This window comes from Fusarium verticillioides, chromosome 5 (genome assembly GCF_000149555.1).
Source record: "Fusarium verticillioides 7600 chromosome 5, whole genome shotgun sequence".
NCBI lineage: Eukaryota > Fungi > Ascomycota > Sordariomycetes > Hypocreales > Nectriaceae > Fusarium > Fusarium verticillioides.
In genome coordinates this window covers 435,213-448,100 of record NC_031679.1, presented here as the reverse complement: position 1 = coordinate 448,100, position 12,888 = coordinate 435,213, and the positions used below count along the sequence as shown (strand labels likewise).

Genomic DNA, 12,888 nt, shown 5'->3' with positions numbered 1-12,888 from the left:
GTTTCATGATTGGCCGTTCTAGCCGCACACTTGTCTTTTACTAAGAGAGATGCACTCTGGTAATACAGTCACTCGTATAGATCGGTTAATTCGGATCTCGACTATGAGGAAGTACGGCATCGTCTGCAGAAGCTTCAAAACATGTTAGGTCTGGTATTGTCGCTTATGTTTGACTACTGTTGAAGAATACGAGAGGAGCACGAGAAGCTGCTCCGAGAGCATGGGATTTGGGCAAATAGGGTGTTGGTGTCTATGGAAATAGTCGAGATGAGAACTATATAAGGCTTGGCATGTCTATCACAAACTGTTCTCATCAACCAACTCAACTCACTTCTATTCTCTTTCTACTTGAGCTTTGCTTGACGCAATATCTTCAAGTTTCTCTAATAACTAATCAATCCGCTTTATTTCTCCCTTTACCTGCTGGTCAGAACTCATTCACCTCTTTAATATCTTTTATCCTTCAAGATGCATTTCTCCAACGTTATCATCTCTACTCTTGCCGCTCAGGCCCTCGCTCAGGACAACCATGTCCCACGCGCTCGCCTTGGTCAAGTTGCTGTAAGTGACCGTCCAAGATCTTGTTACTGTCTAGCTAATAGCCCGCAAGGCCCTGGTGGCTGCTGCCGCTCTTCCAGCCAGAGCACTCCCCGTCTTTGATGCTACCCTTGAGACGCGAGATGTAAGTTCCTCAACGATTCTCTACCAATTCACCAAGTAACAAGGATAGCTTCATCATGATGGCATCAAGGCCAAGCGAGACGATGAAGACGAAGACGATGACGAGGAACCCATTGAGGGACTTGTCGCCCGCCACCACCAAGCAGCCCACGGCAAGGCTGCTGCCAAGGCTACCAATCACCACCACAAGAATGGCAAGCGAGACGAAATCGCTGAGGGGCTTGAAGTGCGAGACGTCGAGGAAGAAGACGAAGAAGACACCCATGAGCTTACCACCAGGGATGTTGAGGAAGACACTGAAGAGGAGGGTGGCGAGCTGGTAGCCCGGGCAAAGAAGGGAAGGAAAGGCAAGAAGGGTAAGAAGGGTAAGAAGGGCAAGAAGGGCAAGAAGGGTAAGAAGGGAAAGAAGGGTAAGAAGGCTGCCAAGAAGACTGGTAACAACGCCAACAAGAACGCCAACGCTGGTGCTACCAACGGAGCAGCCAAGACTGGTACCAATACCAACACCAACACCAACACTGGTACTAACAATGCCAACACTGGTACTGCCAATGGAGCGGCTAAGACTGGTACTAACACTAACACCAACACTGCAACCAACAACAATGCCAACACCGGTACTACCGCCAACAAGAACACTAACACCAACACTGGTGCTACTAGCGGAACAGCTAAGACTGGTACCAACACCAACGCCAATACGAACACCAACAGCAACAGCAACACTCAAGCCAAGACTGGTACTACTGCCTAAGTTTGCATCTGAGACCAGGCAAGGGCGGGGCAATAGTTATAAGGGGTCTAAGGCTATTAGTCTTCAGGGCACCCCTGATTAACTATTGCCTGGGAAGCTTCTGTAAGGAGAGAGTTACCTACCTTACCCTAAGAGGTTGGCCCCTACAGTTAGTTAGCGCAGGTAGCTAATACAACACCATTCACTTCAAATCTTGTTAAGATACCTAAGCTCAAAACTATCAATCAATGGCGGCGTAGTCGTTGATTATCTGCCAATGATCTATCTCAGTAAAACCCTCTGTCAGCTTTTGATACTGTATCGTAAGTACGCTTCTGCAGAATGTCTGTGCTCTTCGGTATGAGAGTCAAGGAGGATAGGACTGGGATGATGGGAAGCCTTGAAAGCAAGTTCATAAATATCTACAAGACCGATTTGAGACCCAGACCTCCGCTGGGTTGAAATGAGTGCCCCCCTTCAAGAGACTATGCCTATTCGTTCACAGATAAAATTTAAACTTGCGTCCTAAGCTCTGTTTGGCATCGCACGTCATGAGACAGCTCTTTTCGTGCGATTAGCGCCCCAACTTTATTTAAACATGGAACCAAGACGTCTCCGATAATTGACGGATAGTGATTTGGAGTATCTATTGGTCTCTGGGCTTAGCGCTGTGACTCAGCCCTTCCCAAAAGGTCAGGGCTGAGCAATGCCAAGAGCCAGTAGCCTCAGAGCACGACAGAAGCTGAGATGCCTCGTTCGGATACTGACCTGTAATAGTCGGGATACTCTTCTGTTTTAAAAAGTAAAAAGATTAGTAGCATACGTGTAAATGCTGTATAATCTTTTTTGACCAAGTTATTGGTTGGATTCTTAACTGATGGCTTGGTTCACATGTTAGACAACGTCATGAGAATACCAAATGTGTATTAGTATTCTTGAATGAGTTATCTGTAAGAAAGTCTTATCAAGATTTTCTCTACATAAGTTTGACTTAATTCCTCTATTGAAGACTCAGTGCCATCTCTATTTGCTACATCTCCCAAGACTTCAGCTATTACAGCCCAACGCTCCTAAATCACACGCAGCCACGACCATATAGCACAAGTTAGTTGACCTTCCATAGCTCCATCAAAGTCAAAAGCAGCTAACTCCTACCAGGCCTTGAATTCACAATCCAAAATACTTCAGGTGCTCAGATCATTATGAATACATTCTCATATCGGAAGTGCATTGGCCTTCTTGCCATCCTGAGTCTTGTCAAAGCTCAGGAGCCGACACACTCTCAGGAGATATTTTATCTCGAATGTGGAGGGCCTAACGTGACAATTCCCTACTGTCTCCAATGCGATGAATGTAGGATGGAATGCGGTGGCCCTGATGTGGTAGTTCCGTGGTGTCTTCCATGTCAGGATGAGTGCGTTTGGCCCCCGGGACCAGGAACCCTTCCGCGAAAGCATCTGGGTGAGGATGGAAAACCATTCATTGTGGGTCAGTGGCAGCTTGACACTGCCCTAGCTGAATCTACGGACAGGGAGATGGTCTGGGCAGGCGAAGTCAAATGGAATGTGGCCCCGAAGAAGGGGATGGAGAACTCGGCCGCCTTGTGCTGGGCAGTCAAAGTCGGAGATGGTAGTGGCAAGTTGACATATCAATGTGTGAATGCAGGACTGTAATGAAGGTCGTCGGAAATGTAACTAAGATATGTAGCAAGTGGAAGAATGAGACTGCATGCCTATTTCCTATGCCAATTATTGTCGGAATCACTGATATGACCAACCTGGAAAGAGTTGCTATAGTGAGTGTAACTTTGGACTGCGTCAAAGAAAGAAGCGACACACTTTTCCAAATATCTATGAGATACTCATTCGATAACTTTCCACCAAGGTATTTCTCAAAATCCGACTTAGGACCATGCTCAGGTATATGATCTAGAATACCCTTACTAGAAGTTCATATGGAAGCTGTTCCTAGACTTGACCAAAGAGATTTGTGAGGGAATTGACCCATTATGCATGATCCGCGTCTAGGTCAAACTGGCGACACATCTCGAGTGATCTAAGAAAGAGCGCCTGAGCTTTGGCTACTTCCAGTCTTTCTCGCGGTTTTCAAGGATGAGAGAATGGAGTAACCAGTTTCGATAAGATGTAGGCTTGCAAGAGGCCTTTGGTGTTTAGCCTAAACAACCTCGGGTTCAGCTCACGGGCCACAAGGGATGCGCGTATACGTTAAGTAAACTAGGTCTACGGAGTAGACATCGTGATATTTTCCTTAATTCTTCACATATAGGATCCAATGGTCCGAAGACTCGGGTGCGATCTTATATCCACCCATCAGATCCGTTTCTATGCGCGGGTTCGGATGAACCTTGCTCGCCTCAGATTAAGGATGAACCAAGCGCTGGAACATGAAACAGACCATCAGATGCACCGCCAGAGAGTAGAGTAAATTGACGATCACGGCTAATTCCGTGCGATTCTACGATATGATCATGGCCTGAAACAAAGGATGCTTTGCCGGAGATGAATTGCAAAAACACGAGCTCTTATATGAGCGCCTCGAGTAACTCAAATAACTTTATACTCATTAAAAATATTACGATAACGAAGTTCAACGCAGCAAAGTCGCATCAGCTTGGGTGTGAACAAAAGCTGACAGACAGTATCTTTTAAGCATAAAATAGTTGAACTCAAAGGCTGTCAAAGTGTCTCGTCGAAGCTTATTTTAAGGTTCGCCGACGACAATCCCAAAGAACTAGTCAACGACAAGGAATAACTACACGGGCGCCAACAAGATGCCGAAGACTGCTCTATTGGGCATGATGACATACCATACCGGGGAGTTGGACCATATGGAGATTGATGAGCCGGAAGAGCACAGACACAAAAGCCCTGGCCTTGAATAACCCGAGAATTATGGATCAGTTGCCCACGATGGGGAAGCTATTGTTTCCGTCTTATTATCCCGCCAATCAGGTTCTTTCAGCATCTCGTATCAGGATATGATTCAATTCAAGAGATCGATTGTATATAACTTGACCTTAGAACGTGTAAGTTGGACCTCAGCAAGCATCTCTAGTAGACATTTGTTTTCTGTTCATTCGTTTCTTTCCAAACCGACACTCGTTCAACTAACTCACATTCTTTATCTCCACACGCTCACTTGCCAACATGCGCTTCTCTTCCGCCGCTTGCCTCATGGCCCTTGCTACGTCGACCGTAGCCTACCCCAACTCCGCCACCTCCGATCTCGACGGCTCCGTCTGGAAGGCTCTCACACCTCTCAAATCCCGCTCATGGACCTCCATCCCCCGAAACCGCCCTACCAAGCGCCAATCCGGCTGGAACCCTCCCTCCGACCTCGCCACACCCCTCAAAGAAGTCTGGGACCACGAAGTCAAGACTTACAGCGACGCGCTCGGCTTCAAGAACTACGGCTGGGATCAAGTCATTGCCGGAAAGGGCAAGCTTAATGTCTGCGTTCGCTGGGAGTCTAGCGCTTCTGTGACTGCTGAGCAGCGCACCAAGGTTGCCGCTGCTCTCCAGGACTCGTATAGTGCTTGGATGAAGTGGGTTTCCGGCTATGATAACTTTCCCTATGAGAAAGTCACGATCAATGTCGTTGGATGGGCTGTCAAGAACAAGAGTCTTCTGCAGGGTTCTACTGAGGGTCTTGATATCTACACTGATACCGACGCTGAGGGTATTCCCCAGTGCTCCGAGAAGTGCGGCCGTTTCTTCCACCAGGACGGTGACTACAGCAGCTGCCCGGGAGGCGCTGAGCGACACTACGATAACTCCCTCTGGCTGACGGATGGTATGCAGGGCGGAGCCGGTGGTGACTGGGGACAGCGTATCGGCCGGGAGTACTTTATGGATCTTCTTGGTCAAAAGGATATTCACATTTTGGAGCATGAGATTGGTCATACCTTTGCCCTTGACGACTTCTACGACTGGACTCCCACCGGGCAGACCAACTTCATCATGCTTGCTGGTTCATCTACCAAGGTCACAGACTTTGACGGCTGGATGTTGAGGAACTGGTGGTACGAGCTATCTCGGGAGCGTGGCTGGCAATCTACTGCTTCTAGCTCTGCCTCGAAGGGTACTTCATCTGAAAAGGCCGTTACTCCTGTCTCGTCCAAGGCTGCTAGCACCAAGAGTGCTGTTGCTAAGCCTACTACTACCACTGTTAAGCAGGCTGCTACCCAAACTGCGGCCAAGCCCGTCAAAGAGAGCGCCTCAAGCGTTACTGCAGGTGCTTACGCTCAGTGCGGTGGTGGTGCCGGTTACACTGGTCCCACCAAGTGTGCTTCTGGTCTGAAGTGCACCAAGCACAGTGAGTGGTACTCTCAGTGCCTTTAAGCTACTGCACACGTACAATATCTGAGCTTGATGCTTGGAACTTATTTGTATATACTTAGTCATTGGAAAGGAACACCTGAGTATTATAAGACATAATTACTACGTATCGATATGAATCCTACTGTTGTCCCGCGGGCCACAAGCTTTATCTTGCTTTGTGTCTTGTGATGAGACAAGTTACTCTTTGGGACCGTTGTCAGACGGAAGAAGTCTATCTCCGCGAGAAGCCTTCTAAGATCCTTGCATGACGCGCTGATCCCTTGTCTCAATCGCCTCGACGCCACTCTTCTCCGAGAATCGTACATCCTCTTCATGGACAATCTTGACATCACCAAAGATTTCATCAATCTCTTCCAGTGATTTGCCTGCAGTCTGTTAGTCATTGAAACCCAAGTCTGAAGGTCTGACTTACCTCGTGTCTCAGGATATACAAAGAAGAAGACAACAGCACAAAGCGCGTTGGTAAGGACGAATAAGATCTAGAAAGTGGTTAGAAATAAAAGGTTCAGAGTGATTTAGGATCAACTGACGTAGTACTTCCAGCCCACGGCTGCTAAAGCAATGGGCGAGCATTGCGTGATGATCAGACTGATGGAGTAGTGAACCACCTGCACGATGGCGTTCGCCTTGGCTCGTAGCTCCGTAGTAAAAACCTCAGGCCTGCCCACGATCAGTAAAAAAGTCAATACCCCAAGGCGTTCGAGACTTACGGGATGATCCATGTCATCGGCCCGAGAAGAGCAGAATAATTCGCCGAGACCGCGAAAATGCACGCAATCAAACCCCTCTGCGCCGCAGCATTGGTCGGCATGCCAGGAATAGCAGGGAACTCAGCAGCCAAGATCGTAATGATTAGATAGCACAGCGACAACAGCGACGAACTGATGACGAGAATCTTCTTTCTTCCGATCTTGTCGACAAAGAACAAGGACAGGAAGCAAGCGACTGGACCGACAGAACCGTAGAGGCCACTGACGAGAAGTTGGCGATCCTCGCTGAACTGGAGTGTTGCGTAGATAGCGGTCTGATAGTACTGCACGAAGGAAATGCCGGATAGCATGGCAGCTGCCCAGACGAACGTACCGACAAAGAGACGTTTTCGGAACGCAGGGGTCTTGGCTAGTTCAGCCCATGAAAGCCGGCCCTGAGCTTGAAGTTCCTCGGAGATGTTGACTTGAATGACGGTGAACTCAGTGCGACACCAATCATCATTCGTTCCATCGTAGTGATAAGCGCGGAATGCCTTCTCAGCTTCATCATGCCGCCCTTTGAGACAAAGCCAACGAGGTGATTCACTAAGAAACAAAACACCAACACCAAGAATAAGAGCCGGAATACTTTGGATCGCAAATCCAAGACGCCATTGATTCGCGTTATGCCACTTCCCCTCCGCGACACCAATCCACAGCGCGACAAAGAATCCCCAAGCTGTCATCATCTGATTCACAGCCGTGACCTTTGCACGTTCATGCGTTTTGGCAATCTCTGCTCCAAACACGGGGGATACTCCTGTGATGGTACCAACGGCAAAACCGACGAGGAGTCGTCCGATGATGAGCATCGCAACGTGAGCGGCGCCAGCCATGACTGCACCGCCAATGACGCCCCAGATGCAGCCGAAAGCGATGGCTTTGCGACGACCGAGTTTATCACTGGTGATGCCGACTGAAGCACTGCCTAGCCATGCGCCTGCTTGGTACATGGACACAATGGCGCCTCGAAGCGGAGGGTCAGGTTTGCCGAAGTACGTAAGGAATGAGCTCAACGCCAAGCTGGGCGTGATGATGCCCGAGTCACTAAATGTGTTAGCATGATCACAATGAGGGATGAAGCTTTGGCTTACAATCCATAGAGAAAACCTCCTATTCCAAGGAATATAGAAGTCAAGAAGGGCTTGCTAAGCCAAGCGTCACTCTTCATTTTTGCAGCTGTTCAGAGTTACTCAAAGACGACAATGATCAATCGATATCCTTTGCACATTCATCCCAAAGCGATGCAATGCAACCTCTTTATCTAAACACGGGGTAAAATTAACCGAAAAACAAGGATGTCGGAGTGTCCCACCAATCTAACGCAGACAAGAAAACCCAGCAAATCTAACCGAAGGGACAAAAAGTCTCACGCAAACCCAGTAATCACTTCCCTCACCCGCAGATCATTTTATTTTGCCATCTTATCCTAATATCAGCAGTTTTCTCGCTCCCCCACAATCTCTAGCTCAGTGGATCCCCTCCCGGGTTTAAAACATCTCGGCATAACCGGTTGTAGTTTAGAACGCGGGGTTGGGGAACAACATGACATCTCGCCTCGAGAAGTCAAGAGTCATTAGGGCATCCTTTAATGCCTTTAGTCTGAGTCGTTGACGCGGGGGTGGCTTACCCAGTCTTTTGGGTTCGGCAGTTGAGGGTGGCAGTTGATGTTGTTTCGGTTGTATGCATGCGTGCGAGCGTGTTTTCGGCTTCTTTTATTACCGGATGATAGCCGATTGACAAGTGACATACATCTCGCTTCCAGACACAGATCGCACCTTTGCCAAAACTGTGCCTCTCAGTCCTGGCTCTGTGAGACTCACTTTGAGGATAGACAAGATGGCGGTGAAACTCATTCTCTACGCCGTCGTCGCGCTGGGCCTGGTATATATCGCACTCATATTCCCAAAGGTAAGCATAATCCACCAATGACAACCACCCTTTTACCAATACTCACAACTCCAGCTTCAACAAGAATGGAAGCTCTACTCCCACCGCTCCCAACTCCCCCCAGGCCCCAAAACCATCAGAACCGGCATCCGCAAACCATGGCTCTGGTTCCAAGAACTCAGTCAACAGTACGGCGACGTCGTGTATCTCCAACTCGGCCCAACACCGACCATAGTCCTCGGTTCCGCGCAAGCTGCATGGGATCTTCTCGAGAAGCGAGGCGCCGTCTTCTCTTCCCGTCCACGATTCATCATGGGCGGCGAACTTCTCTCCGGTGGCATGAGAGGTCTTATGGCGCCGTATGCTTCGTATTGGAGGCGGTGGAGAAAGCTGCTGCATAGTGGGTTCATGCAGAGGCAGAGTGAGACGTACAGACCGATTCAGAGCCTTGAGTCCAAGGTTTTGATGTTTGATCTTTTGAAGAGGCCTGCTGATTTCAGGATGCATTTGGAGAGGTATGCGGCTTCGGTTATTGTTACGGTTACTTATGGACGGAGAGTTGAGGATGTGAGGAGTGATATTGTGGTGAGGCGCAATGCTGAGGCTATGGAGCGTCTTACTATGGTCAAGTGAGTTTGCATCTACTATAAGCATGACCTAAACATGATATGATGCTGACGGTGTTTTAGTATCCCCGGAAAGTATGCTGTCGAGCGTTATCCTGCACTCAAATATCTCCCTAGCTTCCTGGCCCCATGGAAGAAGGAAGTTCTTCAGCAGCGTCAGAAAGATATACAACTATATACCGAACTCATGGATGAGGTTCGCGAAAAGGTTGCCAAAGGTACTGCGCCAACCTGCTTCGCAAAGCATCTTCTCGAAGAGCAAGAGAGCTTAGGTATGAGTGATCTGGAAATTGCTTATACGGCTGGATCACCCTTCGGTGCTGGTGTCGAGACCGTAAGTCTACCCTTTCGTGACAGAGAACTTTGTGGCTGACATTTTGACAGTCTGCGGGCTCACTCGCAAGTTTTCTTCTCGCCTGTGTAAAGTTCGGACCGCAATTCATCCCCAAGGCTCAAGAAGAACTGGATAGGGTAGTCGGAAGTGATAGACTACCCACGTTTGATGATTTGCCAAAGTTGGAATACGTCAGAGCTATCGCATCCGAGACACTTCGGTGGAGACCTGTTGCTGTACTAGGAGGTACACCTCATGCTAGCACTGCAGATCACGTCTACAAGGGCATGTTCATTCCCAAGGGAAGCACCATTATCGCACCACTTTGGACCCGTAAGTACCGCGTTTACTATTAGTTTGACAATGGCTGATATGATCAGTGCATCTGAATGAAGCCGACTTCCCTGAGCCTCATGAGTTCAGGCCAGAGCGCTTTATGGAGAAGCGAGAGTACCCCGGCACGCTTGGCCATAGCGCTTTTGGCTGGGGTCGACGAATCTGCCCGGGTATGCACCTCGGAGCTGCCTCCGTTACGCTTAACATCGCGCGTATCCTATGGGGCTTCGAAGTCAACCCTGAGCAGGATGAGAAGGTACGAGACATTGATGTTGATATGTAAGTCGAAGATGTAATCACGAGGAAGGCTCGATACTAATACTGGATAGCTTCGCTTACTCGGAGGGCTTCAACTCGAGTCCATTGCCGTTCCCTTGCTCAATTACACCCCGGTCGGTAAAGCATGCCCAGGTCATTGAGAGCGAGCACGATAATGCTCTGGAGGATTTGATGGAGTATACTGCTGTCACGAGCAAAATATCTTGATACGATGACGAGCGAAAAAGGCAAAGAGGAGTATATACGTAGCAAGAATCAAGAAGCAAGCGTATTGAGACTTTCGTTATTGCTTCTCATAATACCTCTCTTATAAGACTGGTGAGCTGAATCATTCACTAACCTGAATGAGCTTCTTCAACGACTCAACCGCCGCAACCGTATACTCGTTCATATCCGTATTCTCCCCCTCAAGCCCATCAAACACCTCCACCGACAACCAACTCCTAAACCCCGTCTTCAGCACAGCATGTAGCATATCCTGAACAGGCAAATACCCGCCATCACACGGCAACGGCCTATAATCATGACTCCACCTCGCTCTAGGCCTACTCCCCTCCTCATCCTTCTTATCCTCGATAGGAGGATCCATTTTGTACGCATCCGAGATCTGCAACAGATAAATCTTATCCGCTGGAATAGTGGTAGCTAGTTCCTCAAGGCTCTTGTGCCAGCAAGTTTTGCGCTCCTCATTGCTACTTGCTTTGATGAGACCATCTTTGGTGGTGGGATCGCCCCATTCAAGACCGGCGGTTTGGAAGGTATCGAGACATAGACCGATGTTGGGTCTGTTGGCCTTTTGGACGATTTGCCAGACTGTTTTCCAGGTTGGGGCATGGGTGGCCCAGCACCAGTTTTCGTAGGCGATGCTGAAGCCTTTTTCGGCGAGGAGATCTGCTAGTTCTGCGAGATCGGAGGCCAAGTCGTCGAATGAAGATGAAATTCCCTCAGAGTCGGATGATCCCACCTATGACTGTTAGCGATCGAAAGAATAGGTGAACTGGCAAATCCTACCTGTAATAAAGTGATACCAGCAGCCTCCATGACCTTGACCCATCCTCGTGCTTTATCAAACGCTTTTTTTCTCTGCTCGTCATGTTCGCCCTTCTTCCAGCCCTCGAAATTCGCAAAAGGCTGAAGCATCATGATCTTCAAACCCAACTCATCCGTCAACGCCTTGATCTGCTTCGCGACATCCGCGAGCGTATCATAGTCGTCCTCTTTTGGCTGAGAACCACTGAGTAGCTTTCCGTAATCAAGGATATCAGGCATAGAAAGCTCAATTCCATCGAACCCGGCTTTTCGAATGGCGCCGAGCTTATCAGGAAGGCTGGCCTTGATCTTCATTGGAATGCTGCATGATGCGAACGAGATGGGGATCTGGGTCCCTTGGTATTGGATCACCATATTGAGCGTATTTTGCAGATGGAAATAGCTGACAAGTGAGATGTTGTCTCGTTTGGGTTGAGCTTAAATTCTCCATTGAAGTCTTGGTTAAAAGACTTCTGACGATGGTTGACGTCATCTCAATCGTCATCATGACTTGGATTTCAGTGGGCTTTAATGATGTAGGATGAAGTTGAAATATTCCTTAGCTACCTAATATCACAGATAAACTAGGGAATATGCTTCAAAAAGTGGCTAGCACCGTGCTCTACGATATCGCTGTACTCCTGGACGAGCTTTGCGCATTGTTTGAGTCTTGTAACATTGAACAGGGATCAGCATATGGAAGCTCTAGAAATATCCATTGTTGTATTCTACGAAACCCTGAGAATATATGGTATTAAGACCTATAATGCGTAGCTTGCTGTAAATTAATTTCTTACAGTAAGGAAGCGTGACCAGGCTGTTTTTATCTCAAGGCGTGTGTCGATGACGTGGGTTCAGAAGAGAACAGCTGCGTCGAGTCGCAAGCTATACCCACTACCCTTAAGCACAATTAATCGGCAGGATATGAATACCTAATAAACAAGTGTCTCAAAGAAAAAGGACACGACTACTTCAGACATCTGCCGACCAAAACTTTACTTCCTTGCACTTACCGCCAACTCAGGCCAATCAACGCGCGGTGCCTTGCCGGTACTGTAGCAGCACTAATAAGCCTCATCTCGGGACGTTCGGGGGCTGATATCAATGCGCAGGCTAGGTATTTAAAGTAATCCGCTCTTCTGTTATTTACAATTTCTCATGTATCTTCTCTGTTTAAAGTTTCCTAGTCTGGGTTAACAAGACGAAAATCCTCATCATGTCACTACATAAGCCATTTCTCGATTATCTATATTTGTTCATAGTAGCTCTCCATCTATTTGCTATGCTAGGTGAGTCTAATCATCCCGTCACGAGCATAAAACTTACTTTACTCATGACTGGACCAGCCATCGATTTCGTTCCATTCTATCCACAGTCTCTAGTACAACCTCGTGGCTCGCCATTCCACTTTCTCATCACGTTTCGTCAATGGTACATCACAACATTCTCAGATCCTTATTACAACATTGACATTCCCGGGCATTTCTTCGAATTCCTTGTCTATGTCGAACTTGTCGTGCAGTTCCCTCTCGCAATCTATCTCACCCGCGCACTGTCATCCAAACAGCGCATGTCTGGTTCTGCGGAGCTTGTAGGTATCGTCTACGGTGTAGTGGTTGGCCTTTGCACCGCTATAGTTTTCAACGATATGTGGTATCTAGGCCCAGAGGTTCTCACTCCTGAGGCTAAGCAAACTCTGCTAGGGACATATCTGCCATATGCTGTGATTCGTAAGTTTCATCATGAGAACATTATCGGATAATTGCTAATATGTAAGCTAGCGACGTTGATGTCGTTGGACATGCAGAAGCGGCTGCTAGCCCGGCTTCATGGATCGTCTGGGATCAAACAGGAGTAGTGTTCTTTGCAT

At 48.2% G+C, this 12,888-nt stretch overlaps 6 protein-coding genes across 6 annotated transcripts; 4 read left to right on the top strand and 2 right to left on the bottom strand.

Moving 5' to 3' along the window:
• Positions 1 to 468: 468 nt before the first annotated feature.
• FVEG_03259 (hypothetical protein) lies at positions 469 to 1,435 on the top strand (the record flags this gene model as incomplete). The annotated part of the gene is made up of 3 exons (XM_018890874.1): positions 469 to 561; positions 611 to 682; positions 731 to 1,435. The coding sequence occupies 3 exons, from the start codon at positions 469 to 471 to the stop codon at positions 1,433 to 1,435; spliced, it is 870 nt and encodes a 289-aa protein (XP_018747275.1).
• Positions 1,436 to 4,581: 3,146 nt separating this feature from the next.
• Positions 4,582 to 5,775, top strand: FVEG_03260 (hypothetical protein; the record flags this gene model as incomplete). Its single annotated transcript, XM_018890875.1, has 1 exon — positions 4,582 to 5,775. One exon carries the CDS (start codon positions 4,582 to 4,584, stop codon positions 5,773 to 5,775), a length of 1,194 nt encoding a protein of 397 aa, XP_018747276.1.
• Positions 5,776 to 6,006: 231 nt separating this feature from the next.
• FVEG_03261 (hypothetical protein) lies at positions 6,007 to 7,695 on the bottom strand (the record flags this gene model as incomplete). The annotated part of the gene is made up of 5 exons (XM_018890876.1): positions 6,007 to 6,140; positions 6,188 to 6,254; positions 6,306 to 6,435; positions 6,486 to 7,571; positions 7,619 to 7,695. The coding sequence occupies 5 exons, from the start codon at positions 7,693 to 7,695 to the stop codon at positions 6,007 to 6,009; spliced, it is 1,494 nt and encodes a 497-aa protein (XP_018747277.1).
• A 668-nt stretch (positions 7,696 to 8,363) lies between these two features.
• Positions 8,364 to 10,196, top strand: FVEG_03262 (hypothetical protein; the record flags this gene model as incomplete). Its single annotated transcript, XM_018890877.1, has 6 exons — positions 8,364 to 8,435; positions 8,490 to 9,043; positions 9,104 to 9,374; positions 9,425 to 9,707; positions 9,755 to 9,989; positions 10,040 to 10,196. The coding sequence occupies 6 exons, from the start codon at positions 8,364 to 8,366 to the stop codon at positions 10,194 to 10,196; spliced, it is 1,572 nt and encodes a 523-aa protein (XP_018747278.1).
• Positions 10,150 to 11,442, bottom strand: FVEG_03263 (hypothetical protein). Its single transcript, XM_018890878.1, has 2 exons — positions 11,001 to 11,442; positions 10,150 to 10,953 (listed from the first exon to the last, which is right to left on the bottom strand). The coding sequence occupies exons 1-2, from the start codon at positions 11,391 to 11,393 to the stop codon at positions 10,318 to 10,320; spliced, it is 1,029 nt and encodes a 342-aa protein (XP_018747279.1). The 5' UTR covers positions 11,394 to 11,442; the 3' UTR covers positions 10,150 to 10,317.
• Positions 11,443 to 12,234: 792 nt separating this feature from the next.
• FVEG_15226 (hypothetical protein) lies at positions 12,235 to 12,876 on the top strand (the record flags this gene model as incomplete). The annotated part of the gene is made up of 3 exons (XM_018904350.1): positions 12,235 to 12,307; positions 12,365 to 12,748; positions 12,800 to 12,876. The coding sequence occupies 3 exons, from the start codon at positions 12,235 to 12,237 to the stop codon at positions 12,874 to 12,876; spliced, it is 534 nt and encodes a 177-aa protein (XP_018747280.1).
• Positions 12,877 to 12,888: the final 12 nt, after the last annotated feature.

Coding starts and splice junctions, on each gene's coding strand:
- FVEG_03263 (XM_018890878.1), bottom strand. CDS start 11,393: ATGGTGATCCAATACCAAGGGACCCAGATCCCCATCTCGTTCGCATCA. Junction 10,954..11,000: donor CTGGTATCACTTTATTACAG/GTAGGATTTGCC, acceptor TAACAGTCATAG/GTGGGATCATCCGACTCTGA.